The 20,699-nt window shown below is 48.5% G+C and overlaps 1 protein-coding gene across 1 annotated transcript; it reads right to left on the reverse strand.

The window, feature by feature from the left end:
• Positions 1-996: 996 nt before the first annotated feature.
• On the reverse strand, positions 997-20,267 carry NIPA2 (NIPA magnesium transporter 2). The gene is made up of 6 exons (XM_038760643.1): positions 20,217-20,267; positions 10,188-10,401; positions 9,749-9,805; positions 6,650-6,740; positions 3,155-3,315; positions 997-2,011 (listed from the first exon to the last, which is right to left on the reverse strand). Exons 2-6 carry the CDS (start codon positions 10,324-10,326, stop codon positions 1,374-1,376), a joined length of 1,086 nt encoding a protein of 361 aa, XP_038616571.1. The 5' UTR covers positions 10,327-10,401; positions 20,217-20,267; the 3' UTR covers positions 997-1,373.
• Positions 20,268-20,699: the final 432 nt, after the last annotated feature.

Genomic DNA, 20,699 nt, shown 5'->3' on the forward strand with positions numbered 1-20,699 from the left:
GCCTCCGTCTCAAAGCACCAGCTCAAAGAGGCATAAACAAGCCGCACCTTGGCTGAGCAGAAAGAGCACAGGAACAGGTGTCAGGAGACCCGGATTCTAATCCCAGTTCTGTCACCGGCTTGCTGAGTGATCCTGGGCAGCTCTCTCGATCTCGCATCTGCTCTCCATCCCTCAGACTGTGAGCCCCACGTGGGCCAGGGACTGGGCCTGATCCACTATCTTGAATCGACCCAGAGTGCCGAAAGTGAAAGACATTTCTAAACGGACCCCCGGTGGCAAGCGGTCTTTCCAGGACGGGGAAGCTAGGCAGGCGGACACGCAGCCTCAGAGCAAAGCGAGATGCGAGCGGCAGAGCGGTGGTGGTGGGATCAGAGAGACGGCAGGGGCAGGGGCGGGCAGCCAGCACATCCCCGCCCCAGCCCAGGCCCACTGCTGCAAAATTCCCGTTCGGAGACTTCTAACACCGGAGCTGAATTCTGGCGCTTCCAGCTTGCTACCAACAAAGCCACCCCGGGATCTGCACAGAGTAAGTACCCGATCACGGCTGTGATTTTCGTATACTGATTTTTGAAAAGGGCTATCTCTGAACTAGTTTCTACGGGCCATGCTATGCTAAGGGATTAGTTCCAAACACTATATAATCACCCCAACGCCGGTCCTCCTCATTTGCACGGCAAGTGTTTGGATCTGCCCCCTTTATTCACCTGCCCTCAGCCCCACAGCGCTGATGTACATATTCATAGTTCATTTATATTAATATCCGTCTCCCCGTCTAGACTGTGCGCTCGCTGTGGTCAGGGAACGTGTCTGCCAACTCCGTTATACCGTAGACTCCCGAGAGCTTAGTGCAGCGCTCTGTACGCAGTAAGCACTCAATAAATAACATCGATTGATAGGCTGATGTACGGAAATAGCTCTGTGCTTTGAAAATATTGAAAAGAAGTCAGAGGAAGCCTGTTTTGTCATTTGGTGGAAGGTAATGTTCATTTCAGTCTGTTTATCACCAGTGCAGAAATAAAGCATTTTATTTTCATAATTGAAATTGTCGTTAGTGCAGTAATTGGGTGGAAAATGCAAAATTAAAAATCTTTACAATTTTACAGTTTTAAATCAAAAGAAACCACTCTGGAATTGAATCTTCTTTCTGTGAGCAGCCTTACATTCAAAAAAGGAAAAAAGAGGACGAGAGGGAGAGAAAGGGACAGAGACGCTATGGTTCTTGGTCCAGCATAAATCAAACTTTTAAAAAATTAGATTGTCTCTACACAGCATTTTAAAACAACAACTTCTATTTCCAGACAAGCTCTGAAACAAACTCACTGTACCGCAAAACCCAGTCATGGAATAATCCTTTTTTAATGAGCTCAGCGGTGTCAAAACGCTGCCAGGTTTCCATTTCTCCGGGAGATGTTGATTTCAGTAAGCTGCTGTTCAGTGATGGGAGATACACTTCCTTCGTCATTACTATGGCATTCATACAGGCCGGACAACCCACCATTCACCGCCCGTTCCTCTTTCCGAAAGGACACGGCCAGGCTGGCTAAGCTAATGCTGACATCTTTAAAGGCATGCAGTAAAAAGATTCCCACAATGATCGTCAGGAAGCCACTCAATGTGCCGATTACGTCATCAGCAGCCATATGTTGCCATTCTTTGAAGAGAATGGCTGAGCACGTTAAAACAGACGTAGTGAAGAACACATAGTATATCGGCGTCACGATTGAGGTGTTGAATATATCCAGGGCCCTGTTTAAATAATTAATCTGTGTGCTTACACAAACGATAAGACTCAGCAGCAGAATCCAGGCCAGTGGATGGCTCAGCACGGGCTTCCCGGCAAACAGTTCCTTCACGGCAATGCCCAGGCCTTTCACGCAGGAGACGGACAGGGCTCCGATCACTGAGCAGATCGTTATGTAAACGAGGATATTGGTCTGTCCGTGGCGAGGTCCCACCACAAAAATTAATATCAGGGACACGATGACGACAAGGGTGGCGAAGACCATAAAACCTGGAAGAGCGGAGAAGAGTGACGTTTCAGCCCCCCGGTCCGTGGCTCCGGGGCAAAATGCCCCAGGGAGAATGTGATAGAAAAATGGAAGCAGCACAGTCTCAGGGTAACTAACGGCTCCATGGGCAACCCCAAGAAATCACCCCAAAATACCGCAACTGCGGATACCTCCTCCCCAAGAGGAATCGCTGGCCACCCTCATCCCCGTCTGACTTTACATGCCTGGCAAATAGCAACTGAATACTAGCTGGGTACCAGGCAGGTGGCCTTGCCGAGAACCTCGGCAACAGGAAGGCAAAGCTAAACCACGGGCCTTTCCTCTCCTTTCCGCTGGAAGACACACGCACCCAGCCTCACACCTCTGCAGCCACGCAGCCCAGCAACCCGCTTCACTCCTGTCGATTATTATCATCACTGTATTTGTTTAGCTCTTACTATACGCCAGGCACTGTACTAAGCGCCGGGGTGGATACAAGCAAAGCAGGTTGGACACGGTCCCTGCCTCACATGGGGCTCACAGTCTCGATCCCCGTTTTCCAGATGAGATAACTGAGGCGCAGAGAAGTGACTTTGCCCACGGTCACACAGCAGACGTCAACAAAATGATCAAAATGATACAGGTTTTTTTCTTTTTTTTTTTAATTGGTCTAGGTACCTTTGACCGAGAAGCTTCGTTTTTCAAATGGTGCCGGAAACGCTGCAATAATGGCCAGAGCAGATTATTTGAGAGCTCCAGGAATTTAGCAGCGGGGCCTCGTGGATAGAACACAGCCCTGAGAGTCAGAAGGATCTGGGTTCAGATCCCGACTTTGCCACTCGTCTGCTGTGTGATCTTGGGCAAAGTCACTTAACTTCTCTTCCTCAGTTACCTCGCCTGTAAAATGGGGATCGAGACTGTGAGCGCCACGTGGGACGTGGACTGTACGTAACTAACCTACTTAACTCGTATCTACCCCAGCATTTAGTAAGCGCTTAACAAAACAGCCTTGAAAAATGTTCCTGTGGGTAGGGATTTGGGTCAACCACAGAAAATAATCTGGCCTTCCTATCCTGCCCCAAATTAGCCCATTCTACTCTATACAACGATGCAAAAAACGGGACGAAAATACTCTTAAACGAACAGCACAATCAATCTTTTCTTACCTGGATCACCTAGTTTGTGGGACATTTCATTTAATGTTTCTAGATCATCTTCTTTTGGAGCATGGATGACCATAACAGTTGACCCCAGAATACTTAATAAACACCCAATTTTTCCATGGAGATTGAGTCTTTCGGTTAGAAAGTATGAGGAAAGAATGGCACTGGAAGTTGGAGGGAAACAAAAAACAAACATCACGGGTGGGTTAAGAAAGCAGGATAATTGGCAATTTTCCCCCTGCAACTTATAAAGAATAACTAAACAGTCTAGGAATTTAACTTTTAGTGCAACGAAATTCACCTTACCAGGCACTTCCACCTATAAATGCTGTCAATAACAAATCCCTTCCCTTAGCCCAATTAATTGATTCAATCTGTTCATTTCTTGGGCACGAATTACCATTCTGAAAAGTGTCTACGGATCCGGGATCAGCCTTTAAGTCAAATTTCATTTCAAATTAAAATATGTTAAAATTCTCCACGAAAGGAAACCAAAGTGGAAGTAGCTCAGCGAAGAATAACTACGATGATTAAAAGTGTTAGAAAACGGGGGTCATTAAGGGGGAGGGAATTCAGATTGCTCAGGTTGAAGAGGATGACTGAAGAGGCCTTCGTGTTTTACCAGGACGAGACTGAACACTTGTTCTTTGAGTCTACTGAGCAGTGAGCCAGAGGAAAAGAGTTAACTTCAGGAAAAGAGATTTTGTTGGCAATTTCAACAGGCAGGGTGTTAGAAGACTGGAACAAGCTAGAAGCTGGAAGGAACAAGGAGAAGCAGCGTGGCTCAGTGGAAAGAGCCCGGGCTTTCGAGTCAGAGGTCACGGGTTCAAACCCCAGCTCTGCCAATTGTCAGCTGTGTGACCTTGGGCGAGTCGCTTAACTTCTCTGTGCCTCAGTGACCTCATCTGGAAAATAGGGATTAAGACTGCGAGCCCACCGTGGGACAACCTGATCACCCTGTAACCTCCCCAGCGCTTAGAACAGTGCTTTGCACATAGTAAGCGCTTAATAAATGCCTCAGTGACCTCATCTGGAAAATGGGGATTATTCACTCATTCAATCGTATTTATTGAGCGCTTACTGTGTGCAGAGCACTATACTAAGCACTTGGGAAGTACAAGTTGGCAACATATAGAGATGGTCCCTACCCAACAGCAGGCTCACAGTCTAGAAGGGGGAGACAGACAACAAAACAAAACATATTAACGAAATAAAATCAATACAATAAATATGTACAAGTAAAATAGAGTAATAAAAATGTATAAACATATATACATATATACAGGTGCTGTGGGGATGGGAAGGAGGTAAGGCGGGAGGGATGGAGAGGGGGAGAAGGGGGGCAAGAAGGAGGGGGCTCAGTCTGGGAAGGCCTCCTGGAGGAGGTGAGCTCTCAGTAGGGCTTTTAAGGAGGAAGAGAGCTAGCTTGGCGGATGTACGGAGGGAGGGCATTCCGGGTCGGGGGGAGGATGTGGGCCGGGGGTCGACGGCGGGACAGGCGAGAACGAGGCCCAGTGAGGAGGTTAGCGGCAGAGGAGCGGAGGGTGTGGGCTGGGCTGGAGAAGGAGAGAAGGGAGGTGAGGTAGGAGGGGGCGAGTTGATGGACAGCCTGGAAGCTGAGACTGGGGAGTTTCTGCCTGATGCACAGGTTGATTGGTAGCCACTGGAGATTTTTGAGGAGGGGAGTAACATGCCCAGAGCGTTTCTGCACAAAGACGATCCGGGCAGCGGCGTGAAGTATAGATTGAAGTGGGGAGAGACAGGAGGATGGGAGATCAGAGAGGAGGCTGATGCAGTAATCCAGTCGGGACATGATGAGAGATTGAACGAGCAGGGTAGCGGTTTGGATGGAGAGGAAATGGCGGATCTTGGCGATGTTGCGGAGGTGAGACCGGCAGGTTTTGGTGACGGATTGGATGTGAGGGGTGTACGAGAGAGCGGAGTCGAGGATGACACCAAGGTTGCGGGCTTGTGAGACGGGAAGGATGGTAGTGCCGTCAACAGTGATGGGATAGTCAGGGAGAGGGCAGGGTTTGGGAGGAAAGATAAGGAGGATTGGGATTAGGACCGTGAGCCCCCCAAGGGACAACCTAATCACCTTGTAACCTCCCCAGCGCTTAGAACAGTGCTTCGCACATAGTAAGCGCTTAATAAATGCCATCGTTATTATTATTATTACCAAAGGAGACTAAGCAGAGATGCCGTTAAAAGTAAATAAAAAAAAGCGTGACATGGGTTACCCAGCCTAAGGGCAGGCAGCTGGACCAGGTGCTTTTTTTAAAGGCTCTGAGATTCAGGCTTGTTCTTGGTCTCGTGGGAAGAGCATTCCTCTGGGAAGCAGGAGACTGGAATTCTAATCTCAAAGAACTAGCTCATGCGCTCCGCGAGGTGGATGGCCCCAGGGACATCCTTGAAAAAAAGGGGCTCACATAGGTGGAGGCGAAATCTACAGCATTTACCAAGACCACCTGCTACTGAGCCCTGGCACCGGGGCACAGTGTCAGGACTGTGCTCTGCTCTCGCGGTAGCACTGGCGTTGGGATTCACTGAGCTTAAGATGGGGAACGCTGTGAATTTAGTACACCTCGGTCTTTCAGAGCATTCTGAATTCTTGCTCCAAACTGGACTCAAAACCCCAAAGTGGCGACATCATTGTAGAATAGTAGTCACTCTCCGTTAAATTCAGGGGGAACCCAGGTTCCCTCCCCTCGCCATAGGAGGGGAATACTCCTACCAACTAGAGAAGCAGCGTGGCTCAGTGGAAAGAGCCCGGGCTTGGGAATCAGAGGTCATGGATTCAAATCCCTGCTCCGCCAATTGTCCGCTGCGGGACTTTGGGAGAGTCGCTTCGCTTCTCTGGGCCTCGGTGACCTCGTCTGGAGAATGGGGATGAAGACTGTGGGCTTCCAGTGGGACAACCTGATCACCTTGTAACCTCCCAGGAGCTTAGAACAGTGCTTTGCACATAGTAAGCGCTTAATAAATGCCATTATTATTATTATTAAAATGAGGATTAAGACTGTGAGCCCCCCGTGGGACAACTTGACGATCACCTTGTAACCTCCAGTGCTTTGCACATAGTAAGCGCTTAATAAATGCCATTAAAAAAATTCTGGAGAAGTACGGCAAGGCCAAGAAGACAGGCAATATAACCATATACTCACATGCCACCTCACAATATAATTTTGTACGGGCAAAATTTTTAATGGCTAATAAAACTGCTTCCACAGGTGCCCACTTCAAGGAGAATGATGGGGCCATCTCCGCCATGGGCTTAGAACTCGGACTGGCTTCGGGGGAGGAGGGAGTGACTTCATTAGCTTTGCCTTCACAGCTTTTGAGGGCTTTCGGAGGACCGTAACTAGCCAACCCCACCCTCTGGAGTCAGGAAAAGACCGAACAAAACAGACTGTTGGGCGACTCTGAGGACACTGGTGTCTCCAAAACGTTTACACTGGAAATTTTTCTTTATCTTTCAAACGGAAAATGCCGTCTTACCTTACAAGGACGCTGAGAGCTCCTAAAGGAGTCACCAATGTAGCAGGAGCAAATGCATAAGCAGCAAAGTTGGCAACTTCACCGGTTCCCACTGCAAGTCAAACAAATAAGGGGGAAAGATGAGCAAAGAGGATACGCCCCAATTTTTTTTTAAATGGTACTTTAGCATCTACTACGTGCCAGGCACTGAACTAAACGCTGGGATAGATACCAGCTAATCAGGTTGGACACAGTCCTTGCTCCACATGGGGTCACAAACTTAATCCCTATTTTACAGATGAGGTAGCCGAGGCCCAGAGAAGTTAAGTGACTTGCCCAGGGTCCCACGGCAGCCAAGTAGTGGAGCCGGGATTAGAACCCAGGTCCTTCTAACTCCCATGGCACTAGGCCATGCTGTTTCTCCTTAGATTATTGGATTGAATTCTTTACATTATAATCAGCTTTCAATGAGCACCTATTCTGGGTAGAACACAGTACTAGGTGCTGGGAGCACATAATAAAAATAGAAATCACCACTTCTGCCTGGAGGAGTTAATCTAATCCTGCATTCTTTTCCACTGAAATAAGGCAAGGGCTTCTTCATTTTAATATGTTCAGTGATACTGACTAAGAATCCATCAACCAGTGATGTTTACTGAATGCCTATTCAATAAATCCCATTTTTTGAGCACTTACTGTGTACAGAGTACTGTGCTAAGCACCTGTGGGAGTACAGTATAACAGAGTTCGTAGACATGTTCTACGTTAATGTGTCTGTTACACTGTTAATATTGTGCTCTCCCAAGCTCTTAGGACAGTGCTCTGCACACAGTAAGTGCTCAAAAAATCTGATTAACTGATGTTCCCTGCCCACAGTGAGCTTACAATCTACAAGGGGAGACAGACATTAATATAAATTACTGATTTGAACATAAATGCCGACAGAGGGGGAAAATAAAGGGTTCAAATCCAATACCAAGGGTACTACAGATGGGACTAGGAGAAGAGGAAATGAGGGCGTTGTCAGGGAAGGCCTCTTGGTGGAGATATATTTTTTAATTAATTAATTCACTCATTCGTATTTATTGAGCAGAGCACTGTGTGCAGAGCACTGTACTATGCGCTTGGGAAGTACAAGTCGGCAACATATAGAGACGGTCCCTACCCGACAACGGGCTCACGGTCTAGAAGGGGGAGACAGACAACAAAACAAAACATGTGGACACGTGTCAGGTCGTCAGAATAAACAGAAATAAAGCTAGATGCACATCATTAAAAAAATCAGTGAGTAAGTAATGAGGTTTGCAAGTAGGGGAGAGTGACACTGAGACAGGAAAAGGGAGGGCATTCCAGGCTAGTGGCAAGATGTGGGTGAGAGGATGGCAGTGAGATAGACGAGTACAGTGAGTAGGTTGCACCGGAGGAGCAAGGTGAGTGGGCTGGACTGTAGTTGGAAATCAAGGAAGCAAGGAGATGGGGGGCAAGGTGATCGAGGGCTTTAAAGACAATGCTAAGGAGCTTCTGTTTGATGTGGTGGTGGATGGGTCCTGGAGGAATGGGGAAATACGGGCTGGACTCTTTGGTAGAAAAATGACCCAGAGACTGAAGTATGAACTACCATGGGGGTAGAAAGGAGGCAGGGAGGTCAGCAAGGAGGCTGATACAGCAATCAAGGCAGGACAGGATAAGTGCTTGGATTAACGTAGCAGCAGCATGGATGGAGAGGAAAGGGTGGATTTTAAATTGTGAAGATTCAACAGACAGGATTTGGTGACACAACGAACATGTGGGTTGAATGAGAGAAGTGAGATGAGGATAATGCCAAGATCACGGGTTTGCGAGACAGGTGCTGCCTACACTGATGGGAAAGTCAGGGGGATAACAGTTTGGGCGGGAAGATGAGGAGTTCTGTTTGGGGGAAGTTAAGTTGGCGGTGTCAGCGGGACATCCAAATAGAGATGTTCTGAAGGCAGGGGGAAACGTGAGACTGCGGAGAAGGAGAAAGATCAGGGCTGGAGATGTCGATTTGGGACTCATCTGCATAGAGACGGTACTCGAAGCCACGGAAGCGAAGAAGGGAGTGGATGGAGCTGGAGAATAAGAGGGGACCCAGAACTGAACCTTGAGGGACAACCACAGTTAGGGGCTGGGAGGGGGAGCCCGCAAAAGAGACAGAGTGAGTGGTCAGAGTGATAGGAAGAGAACCAGGAGAGGACAGTGTCAGTGAAGCCAGGTTTGGATAATTTTTCCAGAACAAGTGGGTGGTAAACAATGTTGAAGACAGCTGAGAGATCGAAGAGGATTAGGATAACAATAATATACTGATAATGGCATTTGTTAAGTGCTTACTATGTGCAAAGCACTGTTCTAAGTGCTGGGGAGGATACAAGGTGATCAGGTTGTCCCACGTGGGGCTCACGGTCTTCATCCCCATTTTCCAGATGAGGGAACCGAGGCCCAGAGAAGTGAAGTGACTTGCCCAAAGTCACCCAGCTGACAACTGGCGGAGCCAGGATTTGAACCATGACCCCTGACTCCCAAGCCCGGGCTCGTTCCACTGAGCCACGCTACTGCCAAGCACTTAGTACAGTGCTCTGCACACAGTGTGCGCTCAATAAATACGATTGATTGAACGAATGAATGCTACCACATTAATGGAGTAGAGGCCACTGAATCTGGCAAGGAGATCACTGGCAAAAGAGTGTCGATTCAAAATGATCACATTAGCTAGAAGGTATTCTTGTTCAAGAGTCTAAGGTTCTAAGCACGGACTATAGGGGTTTTGTGCAGGATTAGAGTTTTGAGAAAAGAAAAAGATAAACAATCAAAGCAGCGTGGCTCAATGGAAAGAGCCCGGGCTTTGGAGTCAGGGGTCACGGGTTCAAATCCAGGCTCCGCCAACTGTCAGCTGGGTGACTTGGGGCAAGTCACTTCACTTCTCTGGGCCTCAGTTACCTCACCTGGAAAATGGGGGTGAAGACTGTGAGCCCCACGTGGGACAACCTGATGCCCTTGTAACCTCCCCAGCGCTTGGAACAGTGCTTGGCACATAGTAAGCGCTTAATAAAATGCCCTTATTATTATATCTTTGGGAATCATCACATCACGTTTAATACGTACTTGACAGAAGTCCAGCCCACCACAGCCACTCCTTAAGATAGGCATGGCCACCTTGACCTGGAAACGGAAAGACAGTTTATATTCAGAGTCTGGGCAAAATAAACGGACAGTAAAAATTGTGACCGCTCTGAGTCGAGAGAGACAGCCCCGGGGTGGCTGTTTCCTTTGTCTGCCTCTCCTTTGGCACAGGCTTGAACTTCCTGATTGCTCGTTGCCAATTATGTAGAGAGCTCAGGTCTCGGGGGAAGGCAGCAGCTGCTCTCTCTGCTGCTTGCGGGGACCCAGGTTTCCTCTCCAGTTCACAGAGCCGCGAACCTGGCAGTCACGTAGTCTTCCCCCAGATATTCCTGAAAACGCTCTCGGCTCTAGCCTCCCAGATGGGAGAACCAAATACGTCTTTGGAAAGTGGTTAAAGAAAAAAAAAAAAACGTTACATTACCTGCTCGCATCGATCCTTTCCTGGCTAGCCGGAGGAGACCTTTCTTTTTCAAGATGAAGCTCCCTCCGATGAAAATACTGGAGCTCATAGCCAACCCCAGGCCGATATAGAAGTCATACTTCCCCCGGCCCTGGCTCATTTCGTAAACTCCCGAAGACTTCAGGTGAGACACATCAATCAGAATGCAGAGACGCTGGGGGCCCAATCGTCAAATCTAAACACGTGATTCAGAAACATAACGGGGCTTCAGAAATCAACAGAAACCACAAGAGGACTTGAAAATGGAATTTAAAAAGCCATTCCCTTTTAATTGCGTGGGAAATATAATTGCAGGAAATATGCTGATAAATGTGATAAATGTGCTAGACTGTGAGCCCACTGCTGGGTAGGGACTGTCTCTATATGTTGCCAACTTGTACTTCCCAAGTGCTTAGTACAGTGCTCTGCACACAGTACGCGCTCAATAAATACGACTGAATGAACGTGCCTCAAAGGTGCAACATCAGATTTAAAGGGATCGTAAGCCTCTATGAATTTAAGATTTGGGGTAATAGTTTTGGTACGTCCTAGGCATATGTCTAGGCGTTCAGCATGGTGCAAAATAATCACAGCAAGTCCAGGATTCACTCACAGTCCAAGAGATCGATTAGGAGAGCAGCTTTCCTATCCCCATTTTTTATCAAGGAAGAAACTGAAGTGTTAACTGGGTGTTAACTGTCTTGCCCACTGTCACGGGGCAGGCCAGTGGCAGGGCTGGGACTAAAACCCAGGCCTTCTGATGCTCTGAGGAGCTGGGTGTCAGGGTTCGAAGGTGTGAAATACCTCAGTGCCAGAGTGTGACCAGAACTGCTGTCCAAAAGAGATTCTACTGCTAACCTTCTCACTGTGCCTCGAATTCGCAGCAAACCCCTCGCCCACGCCCGGCCTCCGGCCTGGGACACCCTCCCTCCTCAACTCCGACGGACAATTACTCTCCCTCGCTTCAAAGCCCAATTGAAGGCCCATCTCCTCCAAGAGGCCTTCCCAGACTAAGCCCCGCTTTTCCTCTTCTCCCACACCCTTCGGCATCGCCCTGACTTGCTCCGCAGTTCTTCCTCCCTCCCAGCCCCACAGCACTTATGTATATAGAGAAGCAGAATGGCCCAGAGGAAAGGGCCTGGGAGTTGGAAGATCACGGGTTCTAATCCCGGCTCCACCACGTGTCTGCTGTGTGACCTTGGGCGAGTCGCTTTACTTCTCTGGGCCTCAGTTCCCTCATCTGTAAAATGAGGATTAAGACTGTGAGCCTAATGTGGGACAGGGACTGTGTCCAGCCCCATTACCTTGTATCTACCTCAGTGCTTAGAACAGTGCCTGGCACATAGTAAGCGCTTAAATACCATTATTATTATTATTGTGAGAAGCAGCGTGGCTCAGTGGAAAGAGCATGGGCTTTGGAGTCAGAGGTCACGGGTTCAAATCCCAGCTCCGCCACTTGTCAGCTGCATGACTTTGGGCAAGTCACGTCACTTCTCTGGGCCTCAGTGACCTCATCTGGAAAATGGGGATTAAGACTGTGAGCCCCCCGCCATGGGACAATCTGATCACCTTGTAATCTCTCCAGTGCTTAGAACAATGCTTTGCACATAGTAAGCGCTTAATAAATGCCATTCTTATTATTATTATTACATATCTGTAAGTTATTTATTTATACTGATGTCTGTCTCCCCTGCCCCCAGACAGTAAATTCACTATGGACAGGAATGTTTATTGTTGTACTGTACCCTCCCAAGCGCTTAGTACAGTCCCCTGCACTCGAATAGGACTGAATTGAATTCTTGATTATCATACTGACTAAATTCAATTCAACGGAGAGTAACAGTAATAGCATTCATTGAACGTCCATTTAGCGCTCCGCACTGTACACTGAGCACCTGGAAAGTACCGAATCTAGTTTTGAATATTCCACGTCTTCTCTTGGGGGAAAAGTCTGGCCAAACTCACGCTGCTGCACAAATAAACCCTTGCCAAGAGAAAGCAACAATTACTCTCGGTGATCCTCAGGTTGGGAGAGGGAAGACAGAAGCAAGGCATTGAACAACCAATCTCTCTCCCCATACAGTCCACTGCAATGCCCAGAAAGCCTGACAAAATGACAAAGACGTGAGGGGGAGTGATGTAGTTTGCAGTTTGGATAAAACAGTATGCCCTGAAGTTCTACAGGGGCTTTCGCCAGGGCCCAGAGTTTTCTTGGTGCTAAATGATTCAAGCTCAGTATCCTTAGAGAGCAGGCCAAAAGTCATTTCGGCTTAGATAATGCCAGACGTGAACAATTACTTTTCCACCAAATATAAACCCTCCTCGTTATCTTTCTTCCCTTATTCCTTAAGAACCGTAACTAGACATTCAGCTACTGAAATTAACAGAGGGACTTTCTTTCATTAAATCATTTCAACCAGTTGTCCAAAAATGTCCCAACCACTTTAAGTTCAAAGGTAACTCTAGGAACCTCAAGAGGGTTCTCAGCTCCAAATGTCAAGATGAGCAGAAGACACCAATGTGGGGTACAGTGGAATAGATGGATCCCCAAACTAATCCCAAGTCTACAATAAATCCAGAGGGTGATGGAGAAATAGCGTGTCCTAATGGCTACAGCACAGGCCTGGGTGTCAGAAGGACCTGGGTTCTAATGTGCCTCTGCTTCCTCATCTGTAAAATGGGGATTAAATCTGTGAGCCCCTGTGGGACACAGGGACTGCTTCCAACCTGATTAGCTTTTTACATACCCCAGCACTTAACACAGTGCCTGGCATACGGTGAGCACTTGAATATTATTATTATTGATTATTATGGAAGCTCTAGACTGTGAGCCCGTTGTTGGGTAGGGACCGTCTCTATACGTTGCCAACCTGTACTTCCCAAGCGCTTAGTACAGGGCTCTGCACACAGTAAGCGCTCAATAAATACGACTGAATGAAAGCTCTGGGAAACGAGGAGAAGAGTTAGGGAAAGACAAACTCTTGTTTTCCACTGCACATTTTAATTAAGGCAGAATCTATTCATGTACTTGTAGTGATGTCTGTCTCCCTCTCTACACTGCAAGCTCCTTGTGGGCCAGGAATGTGTCTACAATTTTTGTACTGTACTCTTCCCAGCGCTTAGAACAGTGCTCCAGCACTTGGAACAGTGCTTTTCACATAGTAAGCGCTTAATAAATGCCATTTAAAAAAGTGCTTAGTACAGTGCTCTGCACAGATTAAGCGCTCAAGAAATGCCACTAAAAAAGAACACACTGATCAAAGCAGGCTGGCAAAAACAGGCTTTTAAGGACTAAAGAATGAACAGAATGGGACCAATAGGTTCCACAGATAGAGGAGAATGAATTTAGATTTCATTCTCAATGCATCTCCAAAAGACTGAATCAGTTACAAAAAAGCATTTAAAAATACGTGAATAGGGTTAAGGAAAAAACTCTTCCATCTCTCAGAGGCAGGGTCTAGACGACAAGGGTAATTTTATCCTTCATCCCCTGATGTTGCTTCTACACACATGCACACACACAATTACACAGTTTCTTTCTTGTTATTTAAAGAGGAAAACGGTAGCATTCCTAACCACCAATGCAGGTATCAGCCCAGTCAGGCCCAAGAAGAGCGTTAAGCAGGGCTGGGGTGGTACCACCTCGAAGACCACGATCCCACCACTCACGTGAGATGCACTGAACTGTCACCCTCCTCCCATCAGGGCAGGGTTGGGTCCTTATTTTGGCTTAGCCAACTTCACAGACCCACAGCTCTTCCTGGCTGACGCAGAACACCGAAGGAGAAGAAAGAAGACTTCAAATGAAGGCGCAGCTAGCTACACTTTCAGCAGAAGCGGCTCCAACCGGCTCCCAAACCTGCCTCAGGTGCGTAGACAGTGCGGTTCTCTGCACACAGTAAGCGCTCAATAAATACGACTGAATGAACATAGCGGGTTGCTAGCTGTAACCACGGATGGTTACACGCAACTTCTCTTCTCCAGGTAGCAGTCACATGCTCTTTGCTCCACTATTCTGCCCGCATCATTTTCCTTCAAAAAGGCTCAGACCGCGTTTCCCCACTCCTCAAGGAAACTCCAGTGGTTGCCCATCCAACACCACGCCGAACAAAAACTCCTCGCTACTGGCTTTAAAGCAATCACCTGCTGTGTGCAGAGCACTGTACTAAGCGCTTGGGAAGTCCAAGTCGGCAACATATAGAGACGGTCCCTACCCAACAACCGGCTCAGAGTCTAGAAGGGGGAGACAGACAACAAAATCAATCGTATTTATTGAGCGCTTACTGTGTGCAGAGCACTGTACAACAAAACTGCAACAAAACATTCATGATGTTTGTTCATCCCCCTTCCCAGCCCCAGAGCTCAAATGTGTATATCTGTAATTTACTTACATATATTAACGCTCGTCTCCCCCTCTTGACTGTGAACCACTGCGGGTAGGGAACGTCTGCTGTTGTCGTGCACTCTCCCCAGCTCTTAGTACAGTGCCCCCTTTTAGACTGTGAGCCCACTGTTGGGTAGGGACTGTCTCTATATGTTGCCAATTTGTACTTCCCAAGCGCTTAGTACAGTGCTCTGCACACAGTAAGTGCTCAATAAATACGATTGATGATGATGACGATGATGCTCTGCACACAGTAAGCACTCAATAAACACAAATGAATGCTTTCTCTGCCCCAGGGAACGGCGGAACTCAGGGTAATGACCTATATTTTGAAAAACCTTCAGAACAAACACCTTCTTACTCTTTCATCTGACAAGATTTCCCCTAGATGGCCGCGCCAAACTATACACTCACTCATTTTTCCAAAACGAAAACTTTCAGTCAGTCGGTCTGGCTGGGCAATTTTGCTCCCAAAAGGTCTTCCTGAATCCAAATACAAACTTTTTTAGGAACCTGACCGTGAGAAGCTTTCAATTTATTTACTTTTAATTTTCCTATCAGAAATTGAACTGTCCCGGAACTAGCTGTTTGCCAACTCAGAGGTTCTTTTATCCAAATACTACAAATCAAAGAAGTGATGCCGAGAAGGGGGAGGATCCTTCTCCATATGCTTTTTTGGGGGGATGCTTAAGTACGATGAAGGACGGCTCTGGACGAGTAGCTCAGAAAGGTAAAATAGGAGAAGTTAGGTGGGGAGAAGGGCCTCCTCGGGCAGGGCCAAGACGCGGGCAGCAGACTTGGTCTTTGTGTCTCAGGTATCACTTCTGTTGTTCACTGCATTCAATTGCCCACAGTGGGAATTCTGATCTCCTGAGCACCAGGTGTGGAAGACGCGGATAGTTCCGACTAAAGACCAAAGCTTACATACGTCACGACGGTCGAAATTCAGGCAGCCAGAACCCGGATGATCAAACGTTTCCCTATTCTCCACCTTCTCGTACCACAGGTCATATATGATCGCATATTGGCCCCCCCAAAAAGGCATCTGAAGGAACACGGCTGCATGAGGGAGGTACAGTCCCTGTTAGATGCGACTACAACCTGGGGCGAAGATGTACAGTGGAAAGAGGACGGGCTTTGGCGTCAGGAGCCAGGGGTTCAAATCCCGACTCCGCCAACTGTCAGCTGTGTGACTTTGGGCAAGTCACTTCACTTCTCTGTGCCTCAGTTCCCTCATCTGTAAAATGGGGATGAAGACTGTGAGCCCTCCGTGGGCCAACCTGATCACCTTGTAACCCCCCCGGTGCTTAGAACAGTGCTTTGCACATAGTAAGTGCTTAATAAACGCCATCATCATTATTATTATTACTAAGTGTAGCTCAGTGGCAAGAGTGAGGGCTTGGGATTCAGAGGATGTGGGTTCTAATCCCGACTCCGCCACCTGTCTGCTGTGTGACCTTGGGCAAGCATCTTAACTTCTCTGTGCCTCATCTGTAAAATAAGGGTTAGGACTGTGGGGCAACCTGCTTACCTTGTATGCACCCCAGCGCTTAGAACAGTGCTTGGCACACAGTAGACGCTTAATACTATTTTTTTTTTTTTTACAAGCGGCTACGCAAAGTCTGCTATTAGAAGGATGAGGCGTGTTGCAAGCAATTGAAGAGGCGAGGACTAAGACTCGGCCTTTAAAGTGAGCAATGGGTGTAGCTGACTCCCTCCCCGCCCCACGGGCCCCAGCCGGGCCGGCTACGAAAAAGCCACGAGGGCATCGCAGCAATGGCAATCAAAGGCCCGCGCGGCGGCGGTCCCTTCCCGTCATTCATTCAATCGTATTTACTGAGCGCTTACTGTGTGCGGGGCACTGGACTAAGCGCTTGGGAAGTACAAGTCGGCAGCCGAGAGAGATGGTCCCTACCCAACAACGGGCTCGCAGTCTAGAAGGGGGAGACAGACAACAGAACAGAACATGTAGACCGGAGTCGAAACCGCCAGAATAAATAGAATTAAAGCTATAGGCTCATCATTAACAAAATAGAGTGGTAAATATGTACAAGTAGAGAAACAGCACGGCTCAGTGGAGAGAGCCCGGGCTTTGGAGTCGGAGGGCGTCGGTTCAAATCCCGGCTCCGCCAATTGTCAGCTGTGTGACTTTGGGCACGTCACTTCTCTGTGCCTCAGTTCCCTCATCTGGAAAATGGGGATGAAGACCGTGAGCCCACTGTGGGGCAACCTGATCACCTCGTAACCTCCCCAGTGCTTAGAACAGTGCTTTGCATATATTAAGGACTTAACAAATACCATCATCGTTATTATTTATTACGGGTTCAAATCCCGGCTCCGCCAATTGTCAGCTGTGTGACTTTGGGCAAGTCACTTCTCTGTGCCTCGGTTCCCTCATCTGTAAAATGGGATGAAGACTGTGAGCCCACCGTGGGGCTACCTGATCGCCTCGTAACCTCCCCAGTGCTTAGAACAGTGCTTTGCATATATTAAGGACTTAACGAATACCATCATCGTTATTATTACGGGTTCAAATCCCGGCTCCGCCAATTGTCAGCTGTGTGACTTTGGGCAAGTCACTTCTCTGTGCCTCAGTTCCCTCATCTGGAAAATGGGGATGAAGACCGTGAGCCCCCCGTGGGGCAACCTGATCGCCCTGTAACCGCCCCAGTGCTTAGAACAGTGCTTTGCACATATTAAGGACTTAAATACCATCACCGTTATTATTTATTAGGGGTTCAAATCCCAGCTCCGCCAATTGTCAGCTGTGTGACTTTGGGCAAGTCACTTCTCTGTGCCTCAGTTCCCTCATCTGGAAAATGGGGATGAAGACTGTGAGCCCCCCGTGGGACAACCTGATCGCCTCGTAACCTCCTCAGTGCTTAGAACAGTGCTTTGCACATATTAAGGACTTAAATACCATCACCGTTATTATTTATTAGGGGTTCAAATCCCAGCTCCACCAATTGTCAGCTGTGTGACTTTGGGCAAGTCACTTCTCTGTGCCTCAGTTCCCTCATCTGGAAAATGGGATGAAGACCGTGAGCCCACTGTGGGGCAACCTGATAGCCTCGTAACCTCCTCAGTGCTTAGAACAGTGCTTTGCACATATTAAGGACTTAAATACCATCACCGTTATTATTAGGGGTTCAAATCCCAGCTCCGCCAATTGTCAGCTGTGTGACTTTGGGCAAGTCACTTCTCTGTGCCTCAGTTCCCTCATCTGTAAAATGGGGATGAAGACCGTAAGCCCCCCGTGGGGCAACCTGATCGCCTTGTCACCCCCCGCCCCCAGTGCTTAGAACAGTGCTTGGCACATAGTAAGTGCTTAATAAATGCCACCACCATCATCATCAAGTAAAATAGAATAATAAATCTGTCCAAACAGATATACAAGTGCTGTGGGGAGGGGAAGGAGGTAAGGCGGGGAGGATGGGGAGGGGGAGAGGATAAAGGGGGCTCAGTCTGGGAAGGCCTCCTGGAGGAGGTGAGCTCCCAGGAGGGCTGTCCGGGCCGCGCCCCCCGCCCCCAGCCAGCTCTGCCCGCTGCTCAGGCCAAGGGTCAGGAACAGCGTGGCTCAGTGGAAAGAGCCCGAGCTTGGGAGTCAGAGGTCATGGGTTCAAATTCCAGCTCCGCCACTTGTCAGCTGGGGGACTGCGGGCAAGTCACTTCGCTTCTCTGGGCCTCAGTTCCCTCATCTGGAAAATGGGGATGAAGACTGTGAGCCCCATGTGGGACGACCTGATCACCTTGTAACCTCCCCAGCGCTTAGAACAGTGCTTTGCACATAGTAAGGGCTTGATAAATGCCACCATTATTATTATTATTCAATCGTATTTATTGAGCGCTTACTGTGTGCACAGCACTGTACTAAGTGCTTGGGAAGTCCAAGTTGGCAACATCTAGAGACGGTCCCTACCCAACAGTGGGCTCACAGTCTAGAACGGGGAGACGGAGAACAAAACATATTAACAAAATAAATAAATAGAGTAATAAATATGGGGATGAAGACTGTGAGCCCCCCCACACACACACACACCAACAGCGGGCTCACAGTCTAGAAGGGGGACACAGACAACAAAACATATTAACAAAGTAAAATAGAACAAATACGTCCAAATAAAATAAAGAGTAATAAATATGGGGATGAAGACTGTGAGCCCCCCCACCCCCAACAGCGGGCTCACAGTCTAGAAGGGGAAGACAGACAACAAAACACATTAACAAAATAAAATAGATAGAGCAAATACGTCCAAATAAAACAAATAAAGAGTAATAAATATGGGGATGAAGACTGTGAGCCCCCCCACCCCGAATTGTGGGCTCACAGTCTAGAAGGGGGAGACAGACAACAAAACATATTAACAAAATAAAATAAACAGAATACGTCCAAATAAAATAAAGAGTAATAAATATGGGGGTGAAGACTGTGAGCCCCCCCCACCCCACAGTGGGCTCACAGTCTAGAAGGGGGAGACAGACAACAAAACATATTAGCAAAATAAAATAGAGCAAATACGTCCAAATAAAATAAAGAGTAATAAATATGGGGGTGAAGACTGTGAGCCCCCCCCCCACCCCACAGCGGGCTCACAGTCTAGAAAGGGGAGACAGACAACAAAACATAGTGACAAAATAAAATAAATAGAACAAATACGTCCAAATAAAATAAAGAGTAATAAATATGGGGATGAAGACTGTGAGCACCCCCCCCCCCCCCCACCAACAGCGGGCTCACAGTCTAGAAGGGGGAGACAGACAACAAAACATATATTAACAAAATAACAGAGCAAATACGCCCAAATAAAACAAATAAAGAGTAATAAATATGGGGATGAAGACTGTGAGCCCCCCCCCCCCCCCCACCACCAACAGTGGGCTCACAGTCTAGAAGGGGGAGACAGACAACAAAACATAGTGACAAAATAAAATAAATAGAACAAATACGTCCAAATAAAATAAATAAAGAGTAATAAATATGGGGGTGAAGACTGTGAGCACCCCCCCCCCAACCAACAGCGGGCTCACAGTCTAGAAGGGGGAGACAGACAACAAAACATATGTTAACAAAATAACAGAGCAAATACGCCCAAATAAAACAAATAAAGAGTAATAAATATGGGGATGAAGACTGTGAGCCCCCCCCACCACCACCAACAGTGGGCTCACAGTCTAGAAGGGGGAGACAGACAACAAAACATATGAACAAAATAAGATAAACAGAACAAATACGTCCAAATAAAATAAATAAAGACTAATAAATATGGGGATGAAGACTGTGGGCCTGCCCCCCCACCAACAGTGGGCTCACAGTCTAGAAGGGGGAGACAGACAACAAAACATATGAACAAAATAAGATAAACAGAACAAATACGTCCAAATAAAATAAATAAATAAAGAGTAATAAATATGGGGGTGAAGACTGTGGGCCTCCCCCCCCCCCACCCCCGGGGGGACACCACCTGATCGCCTCGTAACCTCCCCAGCGCTTAGAGCGGTGCTTGGCACGTAGTGAGCGCTTGACAAATGCCGTTATTATTATTATTAATTATTGTTATTATTATGATTATTAATTAGAGGTGCCCCTCCACCCGCCCCCGCCCTTTTGCCCCCGCGAGCCGCCTCACATCCCGGGCCGGGCCGGACCCCTCGCCTCCGCCTCAGCCGCCGCCGCCGCCGCCTCAGCCGCCGCCGCCTCGGCCGCCATGGCGGGCTCCTCCATGAGGCGCGCAGCCAACGCGCACGCGCGCGCGCCCCCCTCCCTCCCTCCCGCCGCAACCGGAACCGGAAACGCCGGCGGCGACGGTGACGTCACGGAGCGCGCGCCCCCCCCCCTCCCCTCCCCTCCCCTCCGCGGCCGGCTGCAGGGGCCTGGCGGGCCCGGAACCAAAGGCGTGCGGGCTCGGGCCGGGCCGGGCGCTTTAAGGGGGAGCACCGCGGGGGGCGGCTGAGGCGAGGGGAGGGGAGGGGGAGGGGGGAGCCCGCCAGCGCCGCCTAGCGGCTCTTGGTCACCGCGGCCCCAAGGCGGGAGCGCGGGCCGCCTCAGGCGGGTTGACGCGCAGGCGCAAACCTGTGGGCTGCTTGCCCATCAATCAATCAATCAATCAAAC

The sequence above is a fragment of the Tachyglossus aculeatus genome, chromosome 18, assembly GCF_015852505.1.
Source record: "Tachyglossus aculeatus isolate mTacAcu1 chromosome 18, mTacAcu1.pri, whole genome shotgun sequence".
Classification (NCBI taxonomy): domain Eukaryota; kingdom Metazoa; phylum Chordata; class Mammalia; order Monotremata; family Tachyglossidae; genus Tachyglossus; species Tachyglossus aculeatus.

Bases quoted from the DNA above. Each gene is read 5' to 3' on its own strand.
- NIPA2 (XM_038760643.1), bottom strand. From the start codon at position 10,326: ATGAGCCAGGGCCGGGGGAAGTATGACTTCTATATCGGCCTGGGGTTG. The intron at 9,806-10,187 runs GTAATGTAACGT...TTCCGTTTCCAG, and splicing joins GAAAGGATCGATGCGAGCAG to GTCAAGGTGGCCATGCCTAT. The intron at 2,012-3,154 runs GTAAGAAAAGAT...CCGCTCTTCCAG, and splicing joins CCACAAACTAGGTGATCCAG to GTTTTATGGTCTTCGCCACC.